Source organism: Lonchura striata, chromosome 4, assembly GCF_046129695.1.
Source record: "Lonchura striata isolate bLonStr1 chromosome 4, bLonStr1.mat, whole genome shotgun sequence".
Classification (NCBI taxonomy): domain Eukaryota; kingdom Metazoa; phylum Chordata; class Aves; order Passeriformes; family Estrildidae; genus Lonchura; species Lonchura striata.
The window spans coordinates 72,519,683-72,534,525 of record NC_134606.1 but is presented as its reverse complement, the minus strand read 5'-3'; the positions used below and the strand labels follow the sequence as shown (position 1 = coordinate 72,534,525).

At 43.1% G+C, this 14,843-nt stretch overlaps 1 protein-coding gene across 1 annotated transcript; it reads left to right on the top strand.

Moving 5' to 3' along the window:
- Window positions 1-2,175: 2,175 nt before the first annotated feature.
- On the top strand, window positions 2,176-14,318 carry SDAD1 (SDA1 domain containing 1). The gene is made up of 22 exons (XM_021529567.2): window positions 2,176-2,349; window positions 2,442-2,546; window positions 2,698-2,796; window positions 2,906-3,016; window positions 3,468-3,539; window positions 3,624-3,724; window positions 3,994-4,051; window positions 4,830-4,904; window positions 5,281-5,382; window positions 5,617-5,686; window positions 6,082-6,185; window positions 6,860-6,917; window positions 7,443-7,501; window positions 7,827-7,903; window positions 8,205-8,302; window positions 8,697-8,773; window positions 9,118-9,250; window positions 10,127-10,224; window positions 10,713-10,909; window positions 11,384-11,468; window positions 11,839-12,000; window positions 13,433-14,318. The coding sequence occupies exons 1-22, from the start codon at window positions 2,260-2,262 to the stop codon at window positions 13,481-13,483; spliced, it is 2,082 nt and encodes a 693-aa protein (XP_021385242.1). The 5' UTR covers window positions 2,176-2,259; the 3' UTR covers window positions 13,484-14,318.
- The last annotated feature ends 525 nt before the right edge of the window (window positions 14,319-14,843 follow it).

Sequence of the window (14,843 nt, the reverse complement as noted above, 5' to 3'; positions counted from 1 at the left end):
CAGACATACACATGTTTAGAAACTTTGAATAGAAACAAAAGCTGTCTTAAAGAAGCTGTCTTAAAGCTATCTTCTCTACTACTTAAATAAAACATAAAAAACACTGTCAGCTTCTTATCCTCAGAAAGGAAAAAATGAAACTTACTAAATACACATGGACCTCAAAAAAATATGCAAACAAAAAAAACCTTACCTTTTATTCCATGCCACAACCACCAGCACTTCTTAAAAAGTCTTCATTTAAAAGAAGCTACGTAACCAAATACACATAAAACACGTTCCTTAGCTCACAAAACAACAGAAGTCAAAAAGAGAGATTTTTCCTTAAAATCAGCAAGTAAACTCCTTAATACAACCCCACCATCCCCAGACAAAAAGCAGCTGTGCCTTTCCAGGTGAATTTAAGGATTTCTGGCCCAATTAGCAATGGAAATCAGCCCAATCAGTGTGCAGGAGATAACAGGCTTGGGGTACAAATGCCAGGGCCCCCACTTCCCTGTTTGGGAGTATCAAAAGGTGGTTGTGGGGTAACTTTTTGGTAGTTTGTTTGCTAAAGGTTGTTTGTTTGTTTGTCTTTTTGTTAATCTACTGAATAAGAATAATATAAATTATAAAAGTTAGTTTTATAAGTATGTTTTGTATGTGAGTTAGATGTTAATACTTATAGGTATTTCAGTTTTGTGGCTTTTTAAGTAAAAAAACTTTGTTAAAAGGTCTATAAAATTGGGATTTTTTTCACTAAAAACACTATAGGGAATTTTCACTTATGTGCTGGCTGTTGAATCATGCATCTTTTAATATTAAATGAGTAAAGGTTGTTTAGGAAGAGGATTTTTCTTTGTTCTCTATTTGTTGATAATGAAACTGAATCGGTTTGTCTAACCTTGTTATTTGTCTTTGTAGAAATCCAAATAATAGCCTTGCTGTTGCAGAGCTAATGATCAGTGTTGGAGCAGTTGAGTGTGAAGCTGAGCTGCTTTTCTGCTTTTAGGTTAAATTGAGCCTGTGTAGTGGTGTTTTGGTTTTGCAGAACTTGGAGCTATGGGTACTGAGATAGGGCTAGCCCATGGAGGCTGTAGGGTCAAGTGGGTTCCTTGGCTGGATTATTTAAGGGCTGTGCTGTAGTGCTTAGTAAAGTAAAGCTGCCTCTAAGTAGAGGCTAAACAGGTCTGGATGCTAATGAACCGAATAAATAGCTGACAAGGTAAATAATTAAATGTTAACTTAATTCTTTTGGTGATGGAGGGCTTGCTGTTCTATGAATGTAGTAACAGGTTTTTCTCTTACCTTTGCAGTTATTTTGCTCTCCAGGTGATGCTAAACGCATTTTTTTGTGGGCTGTGTAGGTATGTAGAAGTGGATGTGCTGTTCTTGCTTTAAGGGGTACAGCAAAGCCCATACTCATGTGAGCAGGTCCATTCAGGTTGTCACTGGTAACCCAGTAGCAGGTATGTGCTTAGGTGGTTGCAGCTGGCTCTGAGATTCTGACCAACAGAGTGAAAAGCCTTTTAGTGAGAGCAGTAGGGGTAACTTAAATAGGAGGTTGTGTTAATTGTTTTGGACTGTACCACGTTTAAGCTTTGATGCTGTTCTGATATTGTCTGGCTGAACCTAAGAGTATGTATTGGATGAGATTTATTTACTACTTTTTGCTAAGCAAACTGGAATGTAAGGAATGACAGCTCTTTTACAGCGTAAATAAGTAGTTGCCTCAAGGAAGTGTAAATTATGCAAGTGAAGAGGCTTTCGATCAAAAGCTAAACCTAAAAAAGACTAAATAAGAATCAACCCTTTTTTCTCTTTGAGAATTCCTTTCTAATGCTGACCATTCGAAAGGTCGCTCGTGTAGTGACCACTTGAGAAGCATATTTTCTCCAAGTAGCTGGGAGGCGAGGAGAGCCAGCGCTCTGCTGGAGCGGCAAGGCCGAGATGCTGCGGCTAAGTGCCCGGGAGGCTGCGGGGGACAGCTGCGGTCCGTGCCGTGCCGTGCCCCTCTCCGTGCTTAATTAACCCCGCGGGGCTGTCCCGCCTCTGGCCCGAGGGAAGCGGGGCCGGCCGGCAGCCACCGTTCCCCGCTGACCGCGCTGACGGAGCGCGCCTCCCGCACAGGTTTGTCCCTCGGCGGCGGCCGTAGAGGGCGGGCTAAGATGGCGGCGGCCGTAGAGGGCGGGCTAAGATGGCGGCGGCCAGGGCGGGCTAAGATGGCGGCGGCCAGCTGATCCCTCGTGTGCTGCGCTCCCGGTGCCGGTGCCCGCAGCCATGTCGGGCCGCCAGGGCAACAAACTGCCCAGCAACCTGCCCCAGCTGCAGAACCTCATCAAGCGCGACCCCACCTCCTACACCGAAGAGGTGCGGACCGGGGAGCGGTTGGGGCGGGCTGCGGGACGGGCACGGCATACGGGCGGGTGTTGTTCAGCTGCCGCTGTTCTCTGTGTGTGCAGTTCCTGCAGCAGTACCACCACTACCAGTCCCATGTGGAGATCTTCACCTTCCAGCCGGACAAGCCCAGTAAGGAGCTGACCGAGCTGCTGATGTTCCTGGCGCAGGTGAGCCCCGCGTTAGCCCGTGCTCGGTACCGGCCTCCGTGACTATTAGTGATATACAAACAATTAAACTCGGTCTTTGCGTGCCCCTTGCCTGGCCGGTGAGGTAAGTGCAGATGTACTCTAGAGCCTTCACTTGCCCTGTCCATTGCAGGTTGCCCACTGCTACCCCGAGCACATGGCCGGCTTCCCGCAGCAGCTGAAGGAGCTGCTCTCGTACCATCACACGGTCCTGGACCCCGACCTGCGCATGGTGAGACCACCTTGGGCTCACCCTGCCCTTGGTGTGAGCTGAGAGCTTGGGGTTTGCTTGTCAATCCAGAGAAGCTGGAGAGGAATGTGAAGTTTGGGTTCTCTTACAGACCTTCTGTAAGGCTCTGATCCTGTTGAGAAACAAGAATCTAATAAATCCCACGAGTTTACTGGAGCTCTTCTTTCAACTGCTGCGGTGCCACGATAAACTGCTACGAAAGGTAAGGTGTGCTGACAAAAATCTTGCCAGAGGTGATGCTGGAATAAGCAGCTCTTCTCTGCTTGGTTGGGAAAGTAGACTTTAAAATAGCTCAGGTGTTTGAGCAGTCAGTGCTGGAGGCAGGGTTCCAGCTCTGTGTTGGACGAATAACTGAGTTCTGCTGCTGAGTTTGGTTGTGTCTGCAGGTGAAAAACCTGGCTGTCAGAACAGGCCTGAATAGGCAGGGACAGAATTTGAAGCAGTATTTGAGGCTGTTCATGGTCCTGCCTTGCTGTACTGTGAATTCAGCATGGTTTTCAAATGCATGAGTCTCCATAGGATGCTTTCCTGTTGTTTTTCCTGCTGGAAGTCAGTGATGATCTGAGAGGTGATCAGCTGGGCCCTGTGTCAGTGCTTGGGCACAGGGTGTGTGTTCCTCTGTGTGTTACTCCCTGTCATCTCTCCACTTGCAGACCCTGTACATTCACATTGTGACAGACATCAAGAATGTCAATGCTAAACACAAGAACAATAAAGTGAATACGGTAGGTGCTTTGGCTTTCATGTGTACTTTGAACTGACCTGCTGTTGTGGAAGACCTCTAAAGATCTTTTCAACTTGTTTTATAGGCACTGCAGAACTTCATGTACACCATGCTGAGAGACAGCAATCCCACTGCTGCCAAGATATCTCTGGATGTGATGATAGAGCTTTACAGAAGGAATATTTGGTGGGTCTGGCAGGCCTGTGTCTGTTTGCCCTTTCTTGGGCACATGGGCATCATTTGTGGCACGTAGTACAAAACATAATGCAGGAGATAGTGACATAAATAATTTTCTAATTGTAGCCCAGTGGAGTTGTAACTTAGGCCAAAGAATTTAGCTGAGAAGAAATAATGTCTTGTGTGAAATGAGTTACTTCAATATTTGCTGAGAACTAATTTTCTGAGGAGGTGAAATTGCTAGACTTGAAATAAGATGTGTTTTTTTTTTTTCCCAGGAATGATGCCAAAACAGTGAATGTCATCACAACTGCCTGCTTTTCCAAAGTGACCAAGGTGAGAACAGAAATAACTGACATACTGGATGTTACCTTGGCTGCTTTCTTCATGTGGATGCAACTTAATAGGTTGTTACAGCAAACAAACTTCTCTGATTTGTCTGTTGCTTGTTTAATTCTCAAAATAGCGATCATGGGAGGAGGTGGAGTGTGGATGTTCTTTTCACTGCTCTTCAGAACAGGCTGTCCAGGATATCACCTCCTTAATATCAGCATTGTGAGCCCATGGTTAACTGAGGAGAGCAGCTGTCCTGCCTGGGGCTTGACTGAATATTGGGCCTTCTGTATTGGCTCTGGAGGCTTTAAAACTTGTCCTATGGCTTGAGACAAGTTTTTGCCTTGTGAAGGTCCAAAAGTAGTTCCATTCAATAACAGTCAGCCAACAAAAATGAAAAACGTAACCAGCTAAGTGGTATGAATTAATGCAAGCTGAGAGTTCTGAGGATCACCTTGTCTCTTGCCTATGTAGGGCCTTCTGACAGTGTTGACATGGAGTGACTGTTGAAATTATTTTGCAGGGTGATAAAAAGACAATTGGTGGCTTTGAATTTGGCATTGTGGTATCTCAGGTGCTCTTTGGTTCTGATTGTCTCTGAGTGATGATGGGCAGCTAAAATTGCCTGGGTTTGTAAAATACTTATGGCTTTCAGGCTGTAACTTGCTTTATTTTCTGAACAGATCTGTGCCTGTTAAAAAGTTAAGTCTTTGCACAGCTTAAGGTATGGGTGTAGGATGGCTGTAAACTCTGTCCCACATGATCTCACTATACTTTTCAGGTATTAGTTGCTGGTTTGAAGTTCTTCCTTGGGAAAGATGAGGATGAGAAACAGGGCAGTGAGTCAGAGTCTGAGGTGGGTATTGTGACCGAATACTTCCCTTCTCTGGTTTTCAGACCTGTTATTGGTTCTGTTATCTTGGTGACTCTGGCTTTGCCAATCTGTCTGCCTGGGTGCTACTCACTGTCCTGCCTAGCTGTCTCCAGATGTTTCTGTGGTTCACAATTTCAGTGTCTGACATCTGGCCCCAAATGATGGCAGGATGTCTTTGCTGTCTGTTAAAAGAGAAATGCTAAGCTCTTTTATTTTCAGATGCTTGGTACCTTTGTGTTTTGATGCTTAGGAAGTGGAATAATTTTCAGAGTATGTGGTATTGAAAACTACTGGTAGTTTGTTTCTGTGATTGCCATTTGAAGCCTGGGTTACCTGAGTGTTGTGTTCCTTCCCCAAGGATGATGGCCCCACGGCCAGAGATCTGATGATGCGCTATGCCACCAACAAGAAGACCACCAAGCGCAAGAAGAAACTGGAGAAAGCCATGAAGGTCCTCAAGGTGAGGAGAGGGCTGTATGACTTCCCATCACCTTGGATTAATCCTTCTACTGCAGAAGTCCTGTTGTTGCCCTGCTTGTTTAGCTGCAGATGGCAGATATTGCTGTGTGGTTGAAAACAGGGGCAGTTTTTAAAGTCTTCTTGATGAGGCTGCAGTTTGTTGACAGCAACCTTGAAACTGAAGCACTTTACTCATAAAAAGGGAAAAATATCTTTTACTCTTGGTTCCATGCAGAAGCAGAAAAAGAAGAGCAAGCCAGAGGTGTTCAACTTCTCTGCCATTCACTTGATTCATGATCCCCAAGGTGAGTGTGCAGTGAATTCTTAGTGCAGTTTGTGTTAATCTTAACAGCACTTGATCTGGTAGTCATCTGTTCCAGTGAACATCTGGAGATGTAATTTTCTCAGATCAACCCAAAATGTATCTAAACATTGTGTTTTCAGTGCTGACCCAGTGCTTATGGTGTTGGGGAACATCTGCTGGTTCCCTCTGCTGAACCTGTGCACAGCAGGCCTTTTAGGCATATGAGAAGTGAAATAACTAATTGGAATAAGTGCTTTGGTCACCTTGAATTTCTTCTGTGAAAGTGCACAGGGCCTTGAAAATAAGAAGTCAAACTGCCTCTTCTGACTGTGATCCCATTTGAGTTCTGTGTTGTGCTCATTCAGTCTTCTGCAAAACCATTTTTACTTCTTCCAGACTTTGCTGAGAAACTGCTGAAGCAGCTGGAGAACAGCAAGGAGCGATTTGAAGTGAAGATGATGCTCATGGACCTAATATCCAGGCTTGTTGGAATACATGAGGTATGTACTTGGATAAAATTATGGTGATATGTTGGTAAGCAGCCTGGTTTGGTTGTGGGCATGTTGTAGCCTTGTACCTCTGGAAATAAGGTTTAATTTTTCTGCATGTCCAGAAGTGTGTAGGGATGGTCAGGGAGTTGCCAGTACACCTCATGGAATGGCACAGTGGTACAGACATTTTGGTACTAACTGAGCTCTCCTAGAGAAAGCTATTGCTCTGGAATAGGGGAGCTGAACTTAAAGAGTAGAGGAGAACTTGGTGCTTCCAGGACCTTCCTGGGAAGCTGCTCGTGCTGACCACAGAGTTTTCAGTCAGGTGGTGCTGAACAAGAAGGAAACTGCACTTGGAGGTTTTTATGTGAACTACTCAGTAATAAAATATTAGCACTGAATTAAGTGAAGAGTAATCCAGTCCAAGTTGGGGAGTTTCAGAGCACATAAGGATTTAAATGGTAAGGACTAGGTGCAAAGAGAATACACCTGTATTTATCTTGGTGCAGTTAATTTCCTTGTGCCACAAATATCAAACTCAACATAGGAGATAACATTTTGCTGTAAAATCTTGACACATTTGGTTAGTACACTAGAATGAGATGATTTTAACATGTGTCATCTTATGAAGGTGACCTCAAGTTCTAAGACAAGAAGATAACATGTTGTAATTTGCCTTGCAGCTTTTTCTGTTTAATTTCTACCCCTTTGTTCAGAGGTTCCTCCAGCCCCATCAGAGGGGTAAGTAGTTACTCTAGGTACTGCTGATCTCTCATGTACAGGCATTCAATAGAAGTGGCAGAGAAAACAGACAGGTAGCAGTGGTTTGGTGGGAAGCTGGAGTAGTTCAGTGTGGATAAAGGAAGTACAAGTCCTCGACTGCCAGAAGAGCCAAGTGCTTTGAACTTCTGTGGAGGCTGTGTGCACTTGGGACTCCTTGCTGGAGGATTTGAGCAAAGGAATAAAAAGAATGAGTCCCTAATCCTGACCAGCTAAGCATGGCTGCCTTATGCTGCTTCCTTTTGCTGGGGTTTAACTGCAGTTCTGGGGCATTTCCTTTTGCTTCAGCTGGCTGTTGTGGCTGGGTGGAGGCTGCAGGAGTTCCTAATGCTTGGTGGGAGAGGAGAAACAGTTGTCCCAAAGAATTTCAGACTTGAATGGTTTTGGGCCTGACTGAGCAGCTTGTTGAGTTTTAAGGGATGTGTTTATTGGATGGAGCAAGCTGCAGCAATAAATTTTGACATCTTCTTCCTCTTTTTCTTCCAGAAGTGACAAGGATTCTTCTGTTTGCTGCACAGGCTTCACATCAGCTGGTACCTCCTGAGGTCAGTGTTCTACCTGTGATGAATATTAAATGGGCAGCAGGGCAGCATGGAATTGCAGCTGTTTGCATGGGGAGGGGGAAGGGGAATTGGTCAGATTGGTTGGAAAAGCTTATAGTAATTGCAGCATTTTTTGCAAATTCTGAGGCGTTTCATAAAGGGAAAAAAAAAAAAGATGTTTTTTTCTGCAATAAAATCTGTATTTAGAAATTACTCCTGGGCTGTACTGACATGTCCTGATGTGTCTTTTTATGAAAAAGGATGTGTCTGTTAATAACACCTAAGTGTGTTAAGTATGTGGGGTTTTTGGTTTTTTTTTTTTTTTCAGATTATCCAGTCAGTGTTGATGACCATTGCCAACAACTTTGTCACAGACAAGAATTCTGGGGAGGTCATGACTGTAGGGTGGGTACAGAATTGTATGAGTTATGTCAAACTCCAAATGTTGTAAAATACATAATTTTTTTAAACCACTTACTACTTATTCCTGTTACTTGTGCCATGCTTTCAAGAAGCTGCTTGAGTTGAAAGTATGTTAGCTTCAACTTTCTATATTCTTGCTGGGAGTATTTTATAATGATTTTCTCCTCTTACAAATGTTGTATAAATGCTGTATAAGGATCTTCAAGTTTAAGGTAATTTAGTCTGTAAGTGGCACTTTGTCCTAACTGGTGTTGAGAAAATAATTCATTTTCTCTATTTTTAGAATCAACGCAATAAAAGAAATCACTGCGAGGTGTCCCTTAGCCATGACTGAAGATCTGCTCCAAGACCTTGTTCAGTACAAGACGCATAAAAATAAAAGTAAATATTACATTGATACCACTATAAATTAATTTTTTTTCTTGTGCTATGTGGTCTTCAGTTACAGCCTTCATGGCAGTGCTGCCCTAATTGGTTTTTACAGGCTGAGACCACTTTGAATGTTTGGGTTATGTCTCTCTATTTGGAGTGTGTAGCCATGGGAGGAAAAACAGTCAAGGGTAGTTATGGCAGGGGAACTAATGGACAAAAATAAAGCAAGACAAGGGGTTGTTTAGAAGAGTTAGCCCTGAGGAAGTGCTGTGTTTCTACATTAGAGAAATCAGAGGGAGCCATAAGCTCTTAGACATGAGTCAGCTGTAAATGCTGGTGGTCTGTGTGAGCTCTTGGTTTGCTCAGAATTCTGCTTTTTTCCTGACTCTCATTTTCTGGGCAGATGTGATGATGTCTGCAAGAACTCTGATCCACCTGTTCCGCTCTCTGAATCCAGAGATGCTGCAGAAGAAGTTCAGGGTAAGTGTTTCATGTGTTTTTGCACTCACTAAAAACTGACATGCTCAAAAATAACTGGTCTCAATATCCTCTTGAGAAGGTGGAGTCAAGTCTGTGTTGTTCCTCTGCCTGCTGCCTTTGGACATGGTGTGCTATCCACATTTCATTAGTTCAGTCATCTAACTCATGGTTAGCCATGCTCCTGAAATTCAGTTATTTTCTGAGACGCATTCAACCCAAGTCATTAAACTCTGCCACATAAAGTAAGGAAAGGTCTTTGGAGCCTCTTGTTCTTCCAGGTACTTTCATGGATTGGTGGATATTACAATAGCAGCTTGCTTGATGTATGTTTTGTTAATGTACAGGGTAAGCCTACTGAGGCCTCAGTGGAAGCTAGGATTCATGAATATGGAGAACTGGATGCCAAAGACTACATTCCAGGAGCAGAAGTACTGGAGGTTGAGGATCAAAAGGAAAAGGGAGGAGCCCAAGAGGAAGGTTGGCCTTTTTTCTTTAAAAAATTCTGGTTTGGGCATCACCATCACTAAGATTTTATGTGGACATGGAACCTGGTGTTTGTGCATTTCATTTCCGGCTGTGCTGTGCCTTGGCTTGCACATGTCTCTCCTTGAGTAAGTGCAGTTTATCAGTGGGGTTTGGTACTGTTTGGGTTTTTATGATACACACTGAGATGGGAAGCAGAGGGACAGACAGTACAGCTGTGAACTTCGTGTTCAGCTTCTCCTAAATAAAACCTTTTGAATATTATAGAACACCAAAATAGTAGGTGGATGTAATACTTGGCTTATTTAATTCAGTTCCTTTGTAAATGCTTTACACACTCTGGAAACCCTGCCTGAGTCGGAAAAGAGATGGAAGAGTTGTTAAAAGCAAGGCAGAGTTTGACAAATGAAGTCTGAGTGCTTTGAAGATGCTGCAGGGGCTGTGCTGGAGGAATGTAGGCCCTGATGGGACAGACTGTAGTGGTCGCTGTAACACTGGGCTTGTTTGCTGAAGCTGGCACAGCAGCTTTGACTGTCTTGACTAACCCAGCTATAAAGCACAGTACTTCTCTTCTTGGTTTAGGTGGCTGGGAGTGGGGAGCACTATTACTGAGGAGCAGAATCAGTGTCTGTTAACTCTGTGGTGCTTCAGGCTGTCCCAAATGCACTTTGTTTTTAGGATCTTGCCTTAGAGATGGGAATTAAGCTTTACAGAGCATAGCATGGATTATGTCCCAGGGCAAAATGCAGTTAGGAGATAAGTGAAATAAAGGAAAGGCAGCAAGAGCAGGTGATCCAAGCATCAATTATTGCTAATCTGGGTGACGAAGATGAGTTTGTGTTAACAGCTCTGTACTTGTTCTGTGAACAGATGGCTGGGAAAGTGCTAGCCTGAGTGAGGAGGAGGACAATGATGATGGAGAATGGATTGATGTGCATCACTCCTCGGATGAGGAGCAGCAACAAGTAGTGAGTTCCAAGTCTCTTCTATGCGAAATACGTATGAGTCCTGTTAATTGCAGACCAGATTATCTTGCTCTTCACCTTCATGTAGCTGCTCTTAAATAACTATCCAGGCCTTCAGAGCAAGCTGTCCTGAAGCAGTGAGGCTGAAGTGCTGTTCAACAGTGCTGCTGAAGTACATGTGCTGTTAGCATGGGAGAAGTAGGAGTTATATCTGAGGGCTCAATGCCTTCAGAGCTGTGATAATCATCTGAGAGCTTGCACTCCCAAAATCTGATGTGTGTGTACTCCAGGCACTAGATGTTGGATATGAGACAAGGAAAAAGCCTGACATCTGGTTGTAGCATTTCCCAACAATATTGCCATTGCATGATGTGTATTTGGGAGGTATGGACCATGGGTTATGGCACAGGAGTAGATTGCAAAGCTCTGATTCTTTTGTACTGAGTGGATTGCAAAGCTCTGATTCTTTTGTACTGTTTTGTTTTCCAAAGGCAGAAAAAGTGAAAAGCATGCCTATAGAGGAACGAAAAGCCAAAGCTGCAGCAGTCAGTACAAGTAGGCTGCTAACTCAGGAAGACTTCAAGAAAATACGTCTTGCCCAGCTTTCCAAAGAACTTAATTCTGCACCTGGCAAAGCTGCAAAACGGAAGTATATTGAAATAGATGATGAAGAGGAGGAGGAGGGCAGGTAGGCTATGGGCTGTTGAGGGTGTTTTTTCTACCTATCCTCTACTGATGCAGCTCTTCACTGCAGTAGAGCACAGAGCTCTGCTGTTGATGGGTGCTCCCTCATGAGAGCCAGAGCCTAAAATGCATCTGGGGGTGGTTGTTTTCTTAGACCTGGGGAAAAAATCTTATGGAAGCTTTGAGACTGTTTGACTTGTTCAGGCCAAGAGGCATGAGAGGGAGCATTTTGTAGCGCTAGCTGCCTGGTTATAGCTCCAGTGTTTCTTACACTTGGCGAAAAAAGGACTTGAAAAATGAGTGACTTTTGTAATGGCTATCCCAAGCATGAGGAGCAGCCTGAAGGGAACAAGTGTTTGTGTCTAAACTGATGGGGAGACAGTGGCCTAGGATGGGTAAGAGACAAAGGGTGAAGAGGGCATCTTTTTTTTCTTACCACCTGAAGTTTTGTATGGTGACCTTTATTGGATTTGTGTAGGGGGGAGTTGCTTTCACTCAGAGATATTGAACATCTGCATAAGAAACCCAAGTCGGACAAGGAGACCAGATTGGCAACTGCAAAGGTGAGGAACTGGTGTGTCTTATATCCTGTTCTTCTGGGTTTGGGTTTGTCTTGTGCAGGAGGAAATGCTGAGGCTGCATATCTAAGGTATGTGCCTAGCTGCTATGTGGGTTCTGAGAGGTAATTTGTTTGGTTCTTTGCTGTTACATCTTGGCTGTAACAAATAAACAGTCCATGAAAATGCAAACAGACCAAATTTTCACTGTGGATTAACAAATACAGCCTGTATGGGAGAAGGCATGTATGAACCTAGTCATGCTGAACCCAGATTTGTTGTTAGTGCCATAGAACCTGTCACCATCAGGCAGGTGATGTTGATGATAGATGAAGGAACATGACCCCCTGTTGCTCTATTGCACTGTCTATTCTAGGCTGGAAAAACAGACAGAAAAGAATTTGTGAAGAAGAAAACCAAAATTAACCCGTTTGCCAGCTCTTCCAACAAAGAAAAGCAGAAGAACAAGAACTTCATGATGATGAGATACAGCCATAGTGTCCGGACCAAGAACAAGCGTTCCTTTAGGGAGAAACAGGTAACGTTTCATGTTGGAGATGGATGTGGCAGTGTGAACAGCAATTTGTGGTGTTGCTGTTGTAACTCAGGGAAAACTTGGCTTGGCTTGCCTGAGTCCTGCCCCAGAGGAAAAGCTGCGTTGCAGATTGTGGTTCACTCTCCATAGTCTGACCTTTTTCTTGATACTGTTCTATCACAGACTCATCTGTCCTGGCCTAGAAGTCATCTAATAGCTTGTCACAAATGTTCCTTTCCTGAGGAACAGATTAAAGTGCTGCTTATTAGCTACTTGTAGCTGCTGTTTAGGAAAACATAACTTCAGTTAAACAGTTTGACACTTAATGCTGCTCTCAGTGGTGAAGCCCCTGCTAGTCTAGGGTTTTACAAGGTGTTATTAACTCAACTCATCCAAATGTGTTCAAGAAACTTGTAAAACAATCCAGTGGTCCTGTTGTTTTTTCTTCTCATATAGTGTTTTGTGCCAGTCTTTGCATGCTGCTTGAACTTTGAGTTGTTTCCAGGATCATACACCTTATCCAAATGATATTTGTTGGCAATTTCTTGCCTTAGGAAGGGCAAGACAGGAACTATTAGTAGATCCAGTAGAGAATATCTGAAGCTTTTCTGTTGATCAGGAGGCTGTGTACTAGTACTAGTCCATGTCCTCTGCACATTTAGTGGGCATCATTCTGCCTCACCTCAGGGCTGACAACATTGAAACCAGCTCTCAAAACACCCTCTATAGGTTGGAAATGAACAATCCAGACACTTTAAATAAGCTGCTGTTTACAGTTATACTTGGCTCAGTTATTGTAAAAAAAACCATATTGAAGGATTTTGTCCTTATTAATGTTTTAAATTCAAATGTAATGGCTTAACAGCATTTATTCCTACTTTTTTTCCTGTGAAAGTTGGTTTCCTGTTAGAGTGGGTTGGAGGATCTTAGTTGTATGTTTCTGCATTCTGCTGCACTTTTTGGTGGTAAGATAAAATGGCCTGCTTGCTCTAGTCCAGAGCTAGCTCCTTTACTAGCTTAAAATGTTTTATGTACAATAATATCTCTTTAGGGTGATAATGGCACTTGTAAAGATTGCTTCCTTTCCCCTTTTGTGATACTGCTTCACAAAACACCAATTTTACTTACCTCTCAGCTGAACTGTAACTTTCTTGCTTCTGTTTGAAGTGAGTCAGTAGTTTGTTCTAATCTTCATTGTGTATGGTTTGGTAATGCCCAGCTCTTTAACTGTACTGTGGAATTTAGGTACATAAACCCCAATGTTTCTGCCACTCTTAATTGTTAGCATTTGCATGATTGCTCCCAGTTTGAGCTGATGAGCTCCTAGTGTTTTTACCAGAGGTTAAAGAAATTGAACAGAGTTCTGATGTAGTAGCGGTGTTTTCTCAGTTGCTATGCTCCTAACCTGAATATTTCCCTCTTGTTTTGTGCTTAGCTGGCTCTTAGAGATGCACTTCTGAAAAAGAGAAAACAGCTGCTAAAATAAATGCTGGAGAGAGTTTCATGACCCTTAGAGAAGTCGCCCAGGAGATGCTAATTTGCACCCACCATCACCCTGAGGAGAAGGAGGACTGTGGTGCCTTACATTTAGCTCTCATCTATTTGGAAATGCAGATGGAACTCTTGCAAGCTGATGGATACTGCATCAATAGGACACAGGCCTTCATCCTTGGTGGATTGGCATCTGTTTTTAAAGCATTCTAGGGAAGAAGGCAATTCTATTTTTATTTCATGTAATTAACTTAGAGTGGGTTTTGTATGTGTAAGTATTAAAATACACAACTGTATGGTAAGAATTCTACTTGAGGCAATTCATGACTAAGCAACAGAAAAAATAATTCTCTGCTCAGTCTATAAATCATGTGGATATAGTGTCTGTGCCTGTCTTAGGGGAGTGACTGTACAGATGGAGTGAGCTGTGGTCTGAGCAGCTGGCTTTGACCAATTTAATAATACTAAATTAATTTGTGATGCAGGAAAAAATAATTCAAGTGTTGTGGGGAAGAATACTTCATTACAGTGTACTGAGAAAAGAAAAATACAGGTAGTGTATTGGGAGATAGGGTTTTTTTGTTGCTATTTATATACAAAAATAGCATCACATACCAGAGAAAAAAGGAATGCTTTCCTATAGTGGTGTGCCTTCTGGTGGGGCTTGCCAATGTCTCTTGACAAGTACCTGCAAAAATCATGTGGGTGTATGGATTCTCTGTCTAAGGCTGAACCTGTGCTTTAGTCTTGATCTCTTGTTGGGACCATTAATGGGTTCTTTGTACCTTCCCCGGCCACCTGCTTTAATGGAGTTAATCAACTATTTACAACTTGAGTTACTTATTTATACCGTCCATTTCAAAAGTCTGTTAGAAATGGATTTCTTTGTGGCATAAAAATAGGTGCCACATGCACAGTACCATCGAAATTGATTTGGTGGGGGGTCCTTTTTTTCCTTTCTTTTTAGGAAGCCAGCTTAACTTTCATATCCCATTTGGGAATTCACTTAGCTTAGCTATTTGTTTTATATGTATTTGTAATAACTTTAATTCCTTCTTGTATGTATTTTTTTGGTTTTGTCACACTGCTTCATAGAGCAAAAAAAAACTTGGATTTAAGGTAGAGAAGGACAAAGTAGGGTGTGTGGGTTTTTTTGTTGTGGTGTTTTTTTTGTTTTGTTTTACAACTCTCTGCTTTATTCAAATTGCATGTTCCTGCTGAGGGAAGGGCAGGGATTGGTACTCAGCAGGGAGCACAGTTAAGCTCTCAGGTGAAAGAGCACATGTAGCTGAGAGCTAGAGTGCTGCTGGAATGGAGTATGGGGCAGGGGCTGGAGTCAAAGGTAGGGGGAGGAG